The 15,149-nt window shown below is 50.3% G+C and overlaps 1 protein-coding gene across 6 annotated transcripts in view; it reads left to right on the plus strand.

The window, feature by feature from the left end:
- Nucleotides 1-15,149, plus strand: part of DBN1 (drebrin 1) — a 40,155-nt gene that overhangs the window by 21,802 nt on the left and 3,204 nt on the right. For 3 of the 6 annotated variants that reach the window (XM_035105859.3, XM_088662103.1, XM_088662100.1), the window contains exons 2-10: nt 2,186-2,241; nt 3,203-3,315; nt 5,009-5,083; nt 6,082-6,228; nt 6,977-7,054; nt 7,320-7,471; nt 10,548-10,611; nt 10,899-10,958; nt 11,543-11,654. In XM_035105859.3, the coding sequence (XP_034961750.1) occupies nt 2,186-2,241; nt 3,203-3,315; nt 5,009-5,083; nt 6,082-6,228; nt 6,977-7,054; nt 7,320-7,471; nt 10,548-10,611; nt 10,899-10,958; nt 11,543-11,654 (857 nt within the window). Of the gene's footprint in view, nt 1-2,185; nt 2,242-3,202; nt 3,316-5,008; nt 5,084-6,081; nt 6,229-6,976; nt 7,055-7,319; nt 7,472-10,547; nt 10,612-10,898; nt 10,959-11,542; nt 11,655-13,851; nt 13,996-15,149 lie in introns of all 6 variants that reach the window. The other 3 variants (XM_088662102.1, XM_088662104.1, XM_088662105.1) reach the window with 2 other exon arrangements.

A 15,149-nucleotide genomic window follows, 5' to 3' on the forward strand; every position in this document is an offset into this window, starting at 1 on the left:
CAGCGCGCCCGAGCCACACATCTCCTGGGAGTGACGCGGTGGCTCAGGCGCCTGCAGGCTCCGTGCTGCCCGAAAAAGCAACACGGGCCTGCTGGGCACAGGAGCAGAACATGGCTCGGGCTCTGGGATTCTGGCGCGCCCTGCCCCGTCCCGTCCCACAGGCACCACACCCACCCACACACCATCTTGGGGTTCTTTTGTCTTTCAATCATACCTAGACCTTAGCAGAGGATCCCCTCAAACAGAAGACTGTCCCCCGTAACGTAGGAGATGTAGCACACCCTCTCTTCATCGCTCTTCCCTGCTGTTCCTCTTCTGGAAGTGAAGTTGGGGCGGATGTACCAGCTGAAACCTTGGGGAGCGCTTCTCCTTATCACGGTATTGCCAGGCAGAATGTGAAACAAAAAGGGCGGGCAGGATGGGATGGGGGCTTTGTTCTGGGCCGGCTGGAGCAGCAGCCGCGTTCTAGAAATGCTTGCTCTACATCATGTTGTGGGGGGCTGGACATTGCAGCGCATGCTGCAATAACCCACATGGGGCCGCTTGTCTGTGGAGACTGAGCCACCAGTGTAGGGAATTTGCCTGCCTTGGTGATATCAAATATGGCAGCCTGCTTGCTTTACCTATCACAAGTTGACAGGAGGAACCGAGAGCCCAGCTGGATCATTCCTGCATGCACAGGCCAGTCCTGGGTTGGGTGAGGAACTTTAGACTCCATGGCTGAATGCAACTCTTCTAGGCTTCTGTATGTGGCCCTCATAGCTCCCTACGCCCTCACTGGCCATCCTTCCCACCCAAGTGCTTTTGCCTGGCTGGAATGAGTCATTGGAGCCTGAGAATGCCCTCTTGCTAGTCGGGGATGAGTGTGTAGAAACAGGCAACCAAAGTGACCAGGAGGCTGGAGCAACTCCCAAATAAGGAAAGATTACAACATTTGGGTCTGGGGCTCTTTAGCGGCAGAAAGTTCAGAACAGACAAAAGGTCTGATTCAGCAGAGCTTTTCTTAGGAAATCTACTGAAAATAGTTTAATTCAAATGACTCTACGTCTGTGCATGCACACAAACCAAATATAGCCCATCTGGGAATCCCACATGAGATAGGCAGTTTGCTGTTGCTCAAGGGCATTTTTAATTTATCTGCTCCAGGCGTGCTCCAGGAGGCCTGGTCCTCTGAGGGTGCCTGCTGTCCAATATATTTGGTGCTTTCTATAAATAATTCTCAAATTTGTGGAGTGTGCCTCTTTGGGGGGACAAGTGGAAGGAGGAGCAAAGTTCCAGGGGTGATAGAATAGGACATGCTGCAGATCTTTCCCCACTAACCAAGACACCGGTAGGTGTATCACCCTATGACAGTGAACATCATCTTGGATTTGTGTGGGTGACCCCATCATTACTTCTCCATGACTCCATGATTTGGAAGGAAGCAAGTTTGGAAATATCTGTTGCTTTCTTTGTGTTTCCTGGGGCACGGTTTTCAGAGGGGTTGAAATATATTATGTTGCAATGCAAGATCTAGGCTTTCTCTGGAATGAGGGGCATTCTCTGGACAAGCCATTGTTGTCCTTTACTCGTTGTTGTTTAGTCGTTTAGTCGTGTCCGACTCTTCGTGACCCCACGGACCAGAGCACGCCAGGCACTCCTGTCTTGCACTGCCTCCCGCAGTTTGGTCAAACTCATGTTGGTAGCTTCGAGAACACTGTCCAATACTCAGGACTGTGTTTATTGTGCATCATGTGCAAGCACCACACAAATACAGAATTCAGCATCCTGAGGGTCAACTTTCATTTTATTAAAATAGTATTTATTGTGTTGGTCCATCGACCATACCAGGAAACTTACGTTTTGTTTTAGAAATCATGTTTGTAGACTTTGGGGGCTAAGAAGAGTGTGTATCTATCCCACCAGGATCTCTGAAGCCCCACAACCGCAGTGACTACGTAGTTGGGCTTTGTGGTTCTGTGCTGTTCCTCTCCCTGCTACTCGAGGGCTACAGGAGCAGGAGCAGTTCGGCAAAATAAGCCAACATGTGCAAATCTGCTTAATCCAAGCCCTAGCCTCCAATTTTTACCTAGCACTATATCTGCATTTCCTCGGTGCAGGAATTGGATAGTGAAGGATGTGCGCAGTCCTGCCCTTATCTGTACATGCCTCTCCTAACCTGTTTGTGTGATTCTCTGACTTGCAGGGCTTTGTACACTTATGAAGATGACTCCGATAACCTGAAACTGGCTGCTTCGGGAAGTGAGTATTCCTGCCCCTGCCCTCTCCTCCTTGCTGGGCAACCTTATGCTGCTTAGCCGATCCAGTCCTGGCAGTTCTCAGTGCTCCACCAAACTTCCCTCTCCTAAAACAAAAATCCCCCCTTTTCTTTTTAAAATATGTTTTTATTTAAGTTTTACATAACAAATTTAAATTCAAACACATCATTCACCTCTTCAATAAGGATTTTCTGAATCCCTTGACTTCCCTCCGCCCTTCCATGGTTACCATTATCAATCTCCCCCCCCCCCTCTTCTGCTTATCTTATTTTCTCTGATTTGTTAAAAAAAGTAGTAATTGTACATTACAAGCATTACTCAAATCGTGCCAAAGTTTTTAGTTGTTTACAGTGTTCTCTTAAATACATTGTAAATTTTTCCCATTCCTTCTTAAAATTCTTCTCTTCCTGGTTTCTGATTTTCCTAGTCAGTTTCGCCATTTCGGCATAGTCCATCATCTTCATCAGCCATTCCTCTCTGATTGGAACTTTGTCTTCTTTCCATCTCTGAGCCAGTAGTATCTTCGCTGCTGTCATTGCATACATGAATAGACGACTAAAAATCCCATTTTTTCCAACAGGGTTAGAGTAGAAGTCGCAAGCGGTGGGGAGATAAATGCCCATGGTCTGAGGCAAGGGCACACCCAGAAAGTTGAGAGATTAGTCCCTTTTATCATGTGTCCCTCTGTCTACTCACTTGAAGGGCCGAAGTTCAGTGCTATATCATCTGCTCTGCATGCAGAGGTCTGTGGTCCAGTCGCTGGCATCTCCAGATACAAAGATTCCCTGCTTGAAACCCCAGAAAGCCTTCTCCAATCTGCGCAGACTGGACCAAGATAGATAAACCAATGCCCTGGCTCTGTGAAAGGCAGTGCCCTATCATGTCCCTAAGGGGAAGAGCAGTGTGGTCTGTGTCCCATAAAATCTGTCTCTTTGCTTCCTCAGCTGGCGGCCTACAAGAACTCTCCAGCCATTTTGAGAACCAGAAAGTGATGTACGGATTCTGCAGTGTCAAAGACCCTCAGGCCACCCTCCCTAAATATGTCCTCATTAACTGGGTAAGTCCAAGAAGAGTCTGGGAGGCAGCTTGCTCTGTGCTGAAGAGGCGCAATATTAAAGTTGACTAGGCCACACAAAAAGACCTTGGTACTGCATAGGAAGGGAAAGTTCCACCAGTTACAGCTTTCCTTCCCACCATGGCGATAAAAGCCAGACAAGGAGAAATTCAGCCTTCTTTATGCACAGGAATCCTCTCAGCGTGTGGAGCTGGCAGTCCTGTACAAACTAGGGTGGAGAGTGAGCCGGGTTGAATTATCTGAAACAGCCAAGTGTTTCTGAAACCTGGGTCTCCAGCTGTTGTTGGACTACAACTCCCATCATCACTAGCTAGCAGGACCAGTGGTCACTGATGATGTGAGTTGTAGTCCAACAACAGCTGGAGACCCAGGTTTGAGAATCACTGAATGGCGAAGACATAGCTGCCAAGTTATCCCTTTTTTTAAGGGAAATTCCCTTATGCTGAATAGGCTTCCTCGTGAGAAAAGGGAAAACTTGGCAGCTATGGGCGAAGGCTGGTGGCAGTTCCCTGGTGTCTCAACCATAGGGCCTAATCGTGCACAGTCTTTTTCTACCTAAAGATAATCTCTGTGTAGGAAAAAGCACCAGGACATCATTTGTGAAGGCTGGCACAAGTGCTATTTGGGCTGTGAATACAGGGGCACATAAAGCTGGCAGGCTCTGAGGAGGCCTGTAATGTGGAGGTTGATCTTTGTAGCTCTAGCAGAACCCTTGCTGACTGCTGGGTTTCCATTGATTTGTCTGCACTGCCCTCTAGTGGAACAAATTTTCCTTAATGAATCTGAAAGGGTCGACCACTCTCACACATTGGGATGGCTCCTTCTCCTTCCTACTTTCTGTCCAGACTTGCTTCCTATCCTACCCGACATATCCCAGCTTGTGACAATCTTTAAATACTGCTTTTGTGGAAAGTTCCTTTCAGTAGGCCTTTTAAAAAATGTCTTTGTAGAAATATGGGTTTAACAGTCTGAAACAGCTTCCTGAATGATCCCCTCCACTACCATTTCCAGCATCCCTGTGTATTGGCCATGGTGGCTAAGGCTGATGGGACTTGTAGTCCAAAAGCATCTGGAGAGAACCAGGTTGGGGAAGGGTGACCTAAAAGAAGAAACACACCACGAAGTGCTGCCCAGGGGTAGAAATGAACAACAAATATCCAGCCATTTGGAAACCGCTGAATATCCCTAGCAAGACCCCCTTCGTTCCCTTGCAAGGGTGAGATCTACTGTGAAGGAGTAGAAGATGTACTCTCTGTGTCATTTGCCAGTCCTTAACAAAAAGACAGCAAAAAAACTCCTGCCAAGCATTGATGCTTGATGCTCCAGGACTTAGAAGAAGCTCTGCAGATTTAGGCATGTGGGGTACTGTTGCTTCCCTACCTTGTTGGCGCAGTGATATGTTTGGTCTACATCTCATCCAAAATTATCGAGGAACATCTTTCTGCAAAGAAAATCCTTGCTGCTCTTGCTTTCCATTCAAAAATCCAGAGGAATGTCGCGTTCTCTTGTGTGCTGGTGCCACCCTTGTCCTCCTCCTGCTGAGCTCTCCAGATGCTCTCCCAAGTAGCCTGTGTCTCTATGTGTGTAGAATAAGATGCTGTCTGCTGCTGTCTCGTGAGAGTGGCGTCTCCCAGCACTAACCTTCCCCGTCCCTGTGCACCTTTATGCCTGGCAGGTGGGAGAGGATGTAGCTGATGCCCGCAAGTGTGCCTGCGCCAGCCATGTGGCCAAAGTTGCGGAATTCTTCCAGGTCAGTGGCAAACTGTTTGGGGAAGGGTGCGCGGGTGGGAGTGCCTAAGCAACAGTCCATTCCCATCTTGTGTCAAAGGGATTTGGACTTTGTGCAAGAGGGAACATGGTTCTCCAGCAATGCAGGGGTGGAAAGACCTGTGGCCCTCCAGATGTGGACAGAGAGTGCAGCCCAATAACATCTGGAAGGGCACGGGTTCTGGTATGGGCAAGGAGTATTGATCACGAGCTGTTGGCAGGAGACCTGTGCCAGCTGCTGGGTCTCCGCTGTTGTCTTCCAGGGCAGCTGCCTTAAATTCTCATCTGACTTCCTGCTCAATGCAAAATGCAGCTTCAAGTGGAGTGGCGAACCTGAGGTCAGGGGGGCCAGATGTGGCCCTCCAGGCCTCTCCGCCCAGCCCTTGAAACTCTTCTTAGTCCTTGCCCCTCATCGGCCTTGTTTGGCTTTTGTCTGGCTGGTATATGTCCTTGAGCCATGACCATGCCTCCTGCTTGCCCAGTTTAGGTAGGCAGGTAGTGGGTGCACAGGTGGGTCTAGGCCCCTGGCTTTTGTGTGGCTGGAGTAGAGCCTGCTCTACAAAGGTAAACGTCACACATCCTTTGCCCTGCTTGCTTTTGCCTCTGGCCCTGCCCGTCACAGGCAAGCAGCCACCCAGAAACCTACCCAAGAGGGACTGCAGGCTCTCTCTGAAAGGGGTTCCCCGCCTTTGAAGCTACAGTATCCCTGACAAATATGCTCATCCAGGCTCCGCTTAAATAGCTCCATTGGAGGAGAGCCCACCTCCTCCCAACACAGTCTTTGTCTATTGTCTTGCAGCTCTCTTACCAATAAATAGGAAGTGTCTTCTGGTGCTGAGCTGAAATATCATTTCCTGTAATTTCCACTCATTGGCCTTAGTCTTGCTCCCTGGAGCCACAGAGGGCAGACAGGTCTATTCCATCTTCTCCAGCTTGGTAGCCAGACCCTCATTTTTCAGTGTGGTTTGAATGTCTCAACAGGGTGTGGATGTCATTGTCAACGCTAGCAGTGTGGAAGACATCGACCCAGGAGCCATTGGGCAGCGGCTCTCCAACGGCCTCGCCCGCATTGCCAGCCCCGTGCTGCACCGTCTCCGCCTGCGTGAGGATGAGAATGCGCAGCCGGTGGTAATGCTCCTTCTTTGCCATGCCCCCTTTCCCCCTGCTGGAGAGAAGCAGCACCAGCCACTTCTGGGCTTGGGTGTGGCTGGTCTGCTGAAAGCAGTTTCTACTTAGGGCACATAGGGCAGCCTTCCCCAGATTTGGACTACAGCTCCCATCAGACCCTGCCAGCATGGCCCAGGGACTAGGGGAAGATGGGAGCTGTAGTCCAACACCATCTGGAGGGCACCAGGTTGGGGAAGGCTGTTGACGCAGGGTAAGAAAGATGGTTACAGTGGAGTGGATGTTTCAGTTAGCAATAATCGCACCTCAGATTAACCTCACTGGCTACGATGGGTGCACTGCAAATCCTCTAGTATATGTTATAATCTTCCTTGAAGAATATTCTGGTCAGTTACCCCCATGCTGTTATAATGAATTGTGAAACACACCAGGGCAGTGAGAACCTGGCAAGTTGTCTTGTTATCTGTGTGTCCTCATTCACACATGTACAGTGGTACCTCGACTTACGAAGGCGATCCGTTTCGCGGCACTCTTTGTAAGTCGAAACCTTCGGATGTCAAAGCGTCCATTTTGCGCATGCGCGAAGCACGATTTTGCGCTTCTGCGCATGCGCATACCACGTGCGCGGTGAAAATACTTCCGGGTTTGCTGACTTTGTAAGTCGAAACCTTTGTAAGTCGAGGCATTCGGGTGTCGAGGTACCACTGTACACATCTCTCTCTCCTGACCTGATTTGATTTCTTTGTTCCAGGGCACCACCTATCAGAAGACTGATGCTGCTGTGGAGATGAAGCGACTCAACCGGGAGCAGTTCTGGGAGCAGGCCAAGGTAGAGAGGCTTTACCAAGGAAGCCCTGTGATTAGCTAGTCTGTGATTAGCTATGACTATCTATCTATCTATCTATCTATCTATCTATCTATCTATCATCTATCATCTCTCTCTCTCTCTCCTCTCTCTCTCTCTCTCTCTCTCTCTCTCTCTCTCTCTCACACACACACACACACACACACGTTTTTCCTTACCTTCATCCCTGTTCCGGCCCTTCTGTGTGAGGTGCAGCACCTACCCTCTCCCTCTTTCCTGTCCCTTGCAGAAAGAGGAGGAGCTGCGCAAGGAGGAGGAGCGGAAGAAGGCCCTGGACGAGCGGCTGCGTTTTGAGCAAGAGCGCATGGAGCAGGAGAGGCAGGAGCAGGAGGAGCGAGAGAAGCGCTACCGGGAGCGCGAGGAGCAGATTGAGGAACACAGGCAAGGGGCGGCCGGGAGGGTCTGGCCGTGGTGTTGTCCGTGTGCAAAGGGAGCCAAGGAGGCAATGCGGGTGGTTGGGCAAATATCGGTTCATCCCACGGGAGGGAGAGGGCTCTTGTGCTCTAATCCTGCTTGCAGGGTTCCCATCAGCATCTGGTTGGTCCCTGTGAAAACAAGATGCAGGACTAGATGGGCCTTTGGCCTGATCCAGCAGGCAGTGTTGGGTTTGGTTGTCCACTACATTCCAGCAGTGTCACATGCTGGGTTTGGGATGTTATGAGGTCTTCCATCCATCTTCCCACTCATGATAGTGTAGCAGGGTGGTTGTCTGTGTTATTCCCCCTTCTCCTAAGGTGAGGCATCCTTTCTTGGATTGGTCATACAAGGGCGCCTCTTCCGCGTTGCTTCCTTGTTGGAAGCAAAAGTGGCCCTGTTTGATTGGCTGCCCTGTTGCTCCTCCCTCTGTTTGGATAGGCCTAAGTGCCTCTCGGTCCTTCCTGAATGTTATGCCACCAGTACTGATGGTGCTGAGAGTCTGCTTGAACTCGCCATAATTATTTAGTGCGGTTGGAGGTATATATCAGCCTCATCTCTTGCTGTTTTGAATTTAATTGCTCGTGTAGCCATACACATGTTTACTGAATGTATTGCGCTGGTAATAGCTGTTTCCTCCAAAACATTCCTAGGAGGTAGGTTCAGCTGGGAGGTAGCGGCTGACCTAAAGTCATTCAGAGCGCTTCATGGGTGAGTGGGGATTGGAACCTCCCCAATCCACATTCTACTTCCTCTCCACCATACCAGTGGTTTTCAAGCTGTGTTTCATGGGATCTTGGGGTTCTTTGAAGACCATGAATGGCAGGCAATTCTCCCTGAAAAATGGCTTGCCCACAGCTGCTGATTGTTCTCTGCCATGTTATGTTGGAGCACAGTCTTGCACTTCACACAGAGTAGATGAGACCCCAAAGTCCTGGCAGAAGCCTGAGTGTGTTCTTCGGGAGGATTTCATGGCAGATTGTGGGGGTGGGGTGTCTAAGCAGTTGAGTTTGGAAAGAGCTCTCCCCTGGAGTCGAGTGCGGGGGAAAGCCACTGGACAGCAGCACCCTGGCACAGTGCCCTTTCCCAGTTGTCCCTTCTTGTTGTAGGTTCATCCAAAGCTTTCAATTTACAACAACAACAAATTATTATTTATACCCTATGCATCTGTCTGGGTTTCCCCAGCCACTCTAGGTGGCTTCCAACAAAATATTAAAATACAATAGTCTGTTAAACATTAAAAGCTTCCCTAAACAGGGCTGCCTTCAGATGTCTTCGAAAAGTCTGGTAGTTGTTTTTCTCTTTGACATCTGGTGGGAGGGTGTTCCACAGGGTGGGTGCCACTACCGAGAAGGCCCTCTGCAACTTGGCTTCTCGCAGCGAGGGAACCGCCAGAAGGCCCTCGGCGCTGGACCTCAGTGTCCGGGCAGAAGAATGTTTACTACTTCTGATGACAGAAGGATTGGCTGCTTTGGTCAAAGCCATACCACTTGCCCTGTGTCCTCCAGAATAGATTGAAGAAACATCAGAAATTATAGGTCTTTGCCACCTCCTGCATATTCATTTGGGGGCAGAAGGAACCATGCAACAGTAGCCAATGTGGCTTTAATGGTTTCATATTCCACGTGTGCAATAAACAGTCCCCGTTCTGTGATTTCCTAGGTTTATCAGGACTCCTGCAGCTCTTTGGAGAGCTGTGTGTCTCGGATGGCAGTGCTGTTTCATAACTGCTGAATGATGACGGTCTCTGAAGTGAAGCACTTAAATCATTTTGCATTTGCATAAGTGGCAGTGATGAAATTTTAATAGAGATATAGACTGGACCCAGCCTGGGTAGGACATATTTGTGCATATTTTCTCATGTTGTGGTTTATATCCGAAGAGCTATGGTAGGCTGGATTAAGAGTACAAACACGCCGTCACTCTCATACACAACAGTGGTTCCTAGGTAGGTGAACAGGCAGAAGACAGAATGCCAAATGGTAGGATAAGAAATTGGAACACCTTGGTGAGCGGACAAGATATGGAATGCAATAGGCGAACATGTAAAGTGTAACACCTAAGAAAGGAAGCTCAGAAGATAACCATTTAAAGGTGGGAGGCAGAAACTGGATGTGATTTGCAACTGGACACACTTGCAAAACATGGAGTTACAGAGGAGGCAGGGCAGCTCCCAGAACACAAGGCATAATAGCCGCCCCAAACATCCTTTTTATCACACAATCATGATGATCTGACCTCAAGATGGTATCAGGGCAGCTACATGTGATCCCGCTTTCAATGTTGTTTGGGCCTGAGAAAGTTCAGAGGTGGACATGCTGCTTCATTTCCAGCTGGTGCATGCCCCATCGCTTCCTGCTGAAATCCTGCAACTTCCGGGATGGGTGGGTTGTCCTGCTTTGGTTGTGCTATAGCAAAAGGGTGCCCCTCCTGATGGCAATAATGCAGTAGCACTGCCAAACAACTAATAAAGCGGAATGATGTGTGGACGGTCCAGTGTAAATCCACGGCTAATGCGTTATTATTGCATCAAAGACACGTTGCAGAAAATACCCGAAGGAAACAAAAAAAAGGCCATGCTATCTAGAGGCGCCCAAGAGATTTTCCTGGTTGCTGGCAAAATAGGCACAGAGCAAGCTTTAGAGTGGGCTCTAGAGACCAGTGAAAATGATTTAAGAGGCTTTGAAATAAGAGCTAATGGGGAAATGGTGCATAAAAAGGATTAAGTGAGGGTGCAACAGAAAATTTCAAATGTACACAAGTTTGGAATAAAGCTGGAGGTCAGATGGTTCTCCATGGTTCCTGAATGGATAAGGCTATCTTTTGACTGTTTGGCTGCTTCCTGCTGCTTTGTGAGGAAGGGTGGGGTATTATTATTATTATTATTATTATTATTATTATTATTATTATTATTAATGTTAAATTTTGGAAAGCCAAGTCCGCCTGCAGTCTGTCCTGCCCAGGCCCCTGCATTCCAGTCCTGGGATCTCTCAAGCCTTCTTTTCCTCCTTCTTCTCCTTCTCCTCCTTTCCCTTCCCACCAGGCGGAAGCAGCAGACCCTGGAGGCGGAGGAAGCCAAGCAGCGGTTGAAGGAGCAGTCCATCTTTGTAAGTGATGCTTCAAGAGCTTGGGGGAGGATTGCCCAGTTGTGCCACTGGCTCCCCCAAGGAGGTTGGCAGAGGTAGGGATTCAGCACCAAGGCTGGCTGGTGACATTGGGGACCCACTCTGCAGCCAGGGTGAGGACGCCTTGCTGCCCAAGAGCTCTTCCTCTCTCCAGCTTTATGCTAGGTCAGGAGAATAACAGTAAAGCAAGCAAACAGACAGACAGACAAATGTAGGGTCTTCTGGTGTGGTTGAGGTGCCCTGGGGCTGACGCTGACCTCTCTCCCTAGGGGGAGCAGGAGGACGACGAAGACAGGCAGCAGCCCAAAAAGTCTGAGTCAGAGGTGGAGGTGAGTGCGGCCCCGGGGCACAGCATGCGTTGTGTAGGCAGCAGGACCTCCAGGCACCCTACAGGGCTGTTGCTGCATGAGGGTTGTCGTGTTTGTGTGTGGAGAGTTTTGGCGGGGAGGGGGAGGCCTTCAATTCTGGCGACTGTTGTCCTGTGGAGAAGCTGGAGTGTGCTGTTGATGAGCGGAAGTCTGTGCTTAAGCAAGGCTGGGCATCAGTTCTCTCTCTGGGGAGCAAGGCGGGATCCCGGCTGTCCTCGTCTCTCCTCCTTTGCTTACATACATGTTCCATTTTGTCAGAAGAGGAAGACAGATTGTGGTGCTGTCATTTTTCTTTTTTTCCCGTCACTGTGTGCCATTGCTGTTGCTGTTGGGGTGGGGGGGTGGGGAGGGGGCATGGGGTCAGGAACACTGTTTGTGTGTGGCACGTATCATGTTTTGTCACTGTTGCCCTGGCAACTGCATGGGGAGGGGCGGCGCTGGGTGTGAGGGGGTCCGGGCTGGGTTTATGACGGGGTCTGTGTAGGCCTGTGGACTAGGCTGCCCTTGACCATCCTCTCTCGCCTCTTACCCTCGCATCCTGACAGGAGGCGGCTGCCATCATTGCTCAGAGGGCCGAGAACCCCCGCGAGTTCTTCAGGCAGCAAGAGCGAGTGGCTTCGGCCAGTTCAGAGACACCCCCGCCCATCAACAGAACAGGTAGAGAGCCCTCACCAACGCTGCTTCAGGCAGGGAGTACAGAAAATGGGGGAATGAGGGTTGGTGGGGAAGCGGGTAGGGAAATTTCAGCAACCTGGTTTTGGTTTTGAATGGAAGGCGGGGCAGTACACATCTCAGGGCAAGGCAGTGGGAGCATCTAGACACTTGGGAATTTCTGCTACGGATGATACGAGCATTGTTTTAAGTTCCTTGTTTAAGGAAGCAAAAGCAAAGTGCAAAAACCTCAAAAACATGACCAGAGGTCAGTTGAACACAGAATGAGGTGCAGAGAAGAGAGATTCCCTGCTGCTGAGTCTCACCATCAGAAAAACAGCCAGCATCCTATGAAAGCCTGAAAAGTAGCAAATGCCTAACTATAACAAAAGACGTATGTCCTTTCATATTACATATAACCAAGTTTTGCGTCCAATAATTTGATTGGGTGTTGTTGTTGGATGGATGGATATATATTCTCTAGTTCATATCTATTTCGTTGTCCAAAACGGCAACAGTTTTGCCAGTTTTGGAGAACAGTAGAAATGAGATCTTCAGGTTTATACTAAGTCATTATCTAGCACATGGGGCTTAGAGTGAGACATCTGTGGCCTTTCTCTTGCACAAGGCTCACAATATCGCTCCTGGATCAGGGGTTGCTGCTGATGCCAACTGTGGATCAAACCTAGCATAGCTTGATTTTCAAGACAGGGTCTGGGGGATCATCTGTCTTTGAGGATGTGATAGTGAACCTCTCACCCTTTGAGAATTTATCGTGGAAGCAAAAGATCATTTCACATGTAGTCATTGATGTAGAAAACGTTCCATTCTGGGCTAAGTCTGTATTGGCAGCCCGTCATCACCACACCCTGCTTTCACGGTGCCTGGATCCGGCAGACAATTGGCTTCCCTTCTGGGAAGTTTCCAAGTGGTGTCCATGATGCAGCAAAGTGGTCCTCCATCACCACAGTTGCATCATCCCAGTATACAAGTGGGTCTGGTGTTAGCTAGGCAGCAGGAGCTCTCAGTGTTATTTATAGAATTGGCCAGCCTTGCTCAGGCCTAGCAGCCTGTTTCTGCCCTTGACAGTGCTGTCTGAAGAATGGTACTGCTGGGGTGGGCAGGTGAGCAGAGGGACGCTAGGAATAAGCCAGTGTAAACAATCCTGCCACAGTTTCCATTGCATCAAGCGAGTCTGTGTCTCTGTAGCCAGGAGGGAGAACCTGTGGCCCTCCGGGAGGTGTTGGGCTCCTTCAGCCTCAGCCAGCGTGGCTGATGATCAGAAGGGATGGGATATGTAGCCTGATATTGTCTGGGAGGCCACAGGTTTCCCTATGGAAGGAACCGGACAAAAATAAAGCAGGGGCAGCAGCAGCGGGTGAGATTTTCTCTTGTACTCTCTCTCACCCCAATTCCTGGCTGCTGCTTAGGACACACTTCCTTGGCTCTTTGTGAGTTTTGTACTGCCCGCGAGACCTGAGTAGGTCGCAGAACCTCCAGGCATTGTTTTGGCAAGAAGCGCAGAGACTCGATGCTTTGTTTGCAGCAGCCTCCACGGGTGGTTCATGCTGGAGAACTCCTTTGCACCTCTGCTGTGGCTTCTTCTGGCTCCTTGGGCTGCCCACTGCAGAGGATGGAGGAGTCGTGACTATCCCTGCCTCAGGGCTAAGGCATGAACTCTGCTCTCTGGAGCCCTCTGCATTACGCCTTTGGGTTCACACTTCTGTTTGATAGTTTGTGTCAGCTCTCTACTGGGGACCAGGTTGCCTGTTGACGTAGGGACCTTGGCATGAACTCGTCTTCCCCAGCACCACTTGCGTATCCTGCCTCCAAGCTTCCTCTTTCTCTCCCGCTTCACTTTCTTGCACCGCCCAGCCTTCCTGATGCCATCCTGTCCCCTCCACCCTGCTCTAGCCTGGCCCTCGTGACCCACCCCCACCCCCAGCCGCTGCCTTTGCTTTTCCCCAGCCTCCCACCCTGCACTGCTGCCCCCAGGAGCCTCCTCCCACCCTCCTCCTTGCCTCTGCAGAGACCCACCTCCCTCACAGTCTTCCCCTGCCTCCACAGCCCCTCACGTGGGCCTTGCTTGCCCAGTGGCATGAGCAGGGGGGCGGGCGGGAGATGGAGCGGGCAGCTGGAGGGGAGACTGATCATTCTCTTCTGCTTTCTCTGTCTCCGTCCGTCTGTCTTGTCTTTCTCTCAGCAGGTCGTCTGCACTGTCCTTTCATAAAGACACCTGACAGTGGGCCGCCTTCCTTCTCCTCCTCCTCCTCCTCCTCCCCTCCACGGACTCCCTTCCCCTATATCTCTTGCCACCGCACACCAAACCTCTCCTCCTTCTTCCCATGTAGGTAGCCAGGCCCCGACCGGGCTTTGGGGAGTCGGTTGGGGAGGCAACTGCTTTGGGGGCCTTGCCAACCCCACCCCCCGCACCTTCTACCTTTGGCCACGTCCAATCTCACTCCGCAGGCATCTCTGAAAGGAAGGACTAAGAGTCCATGAGTGTCCGAGAAACACTGGCCCCACAGACTGGACCAGGGAAGACTCAGGGTGCGGCCTGCTCTCTCTCGTGCTCACTGCATGGCAGGAGTGTAGCCCCAGAAGAGTGGAGAGGGACCACCCTCAGGAGGGCTGGCTTTGTATATAAGATGAAAACTTCCCCTTTGGCGCCCCACATCTATGCCCTCACCCATTCACCTTTTAAAAAAAACAGCTTCGGTTAGGTAGGTCGCAACAGGGACTTCTCAACATCAGTAGCTACACCGTAAATCCAAGCATGGATTTGCAGGCCAGTGTATTGATGCCCTATAGGCAGGGTGGAGGCAGTGAACAGAAAGCCTCAAATGAAAACTAGTTAGGCCAATTGTGACTGTAGAACAGAGCATCCGTTTCCCCAGATTAGAAAAGGGGGAGCCTAAATCTATGCAAACAGAAGATGAACCACACACACATATACACACACAGAGAGACAAACAGTATGCACACAGGCACACATAAACACACACACCATCCTGCAGGGGGGCATGTTTCTGCTGGACCAGTTGCACTGCAGCAGAACAGGGGATATCTCTGAACCAGGGTGTAGGATGGATATACTAGGCGATCTGGGTTGGGGATGGGAATACTAAGTCTGGGACACAGATGACCTTCTAAAGTTGTCCCTGCACCTGATGTTTGCAGTGGGGAGTGGTGTTGTTTTTTCCTGTAGACTCTGCTTCCAAAGATAGTAAAAAGGGGAGGACACGTCCTATTCTATAAAGGAGGGGGTGGCGAAACTGGCCTCCCAGTGTTGCTGGATTACAACTCCCATCATTCCTGACCGTTGGCCATGATGGCTGTGGACAATGGGAGCTGGAAGAGCCACGGTTTCCTCATTCCTAATTTTAAGTGCCATTTAACATAGAGAACTTCAGAGCCCCCATGGTTGTACATGACACAAGAGTTCTGCCTCCACCCACCGCAAAAGAGGGCTTTTTTTTCCTTCTTCACTCCTTCAGTTTC

Source organism: Zootoca vivipara, chromosome 2 (genome assembly GCF_965207765.1).
Source record: "Zootoca vivipara chromosome 2, rZooViv2.hap1.1, whole genome shotgun sequence".
NCBI classification, from domain to species: domain Eukaryota; kingdom Metazoa; phylum Chordata; class Lepidosauria; order Squamata; family Lacertidae; genus Zootoca; species Zootoca vivipara.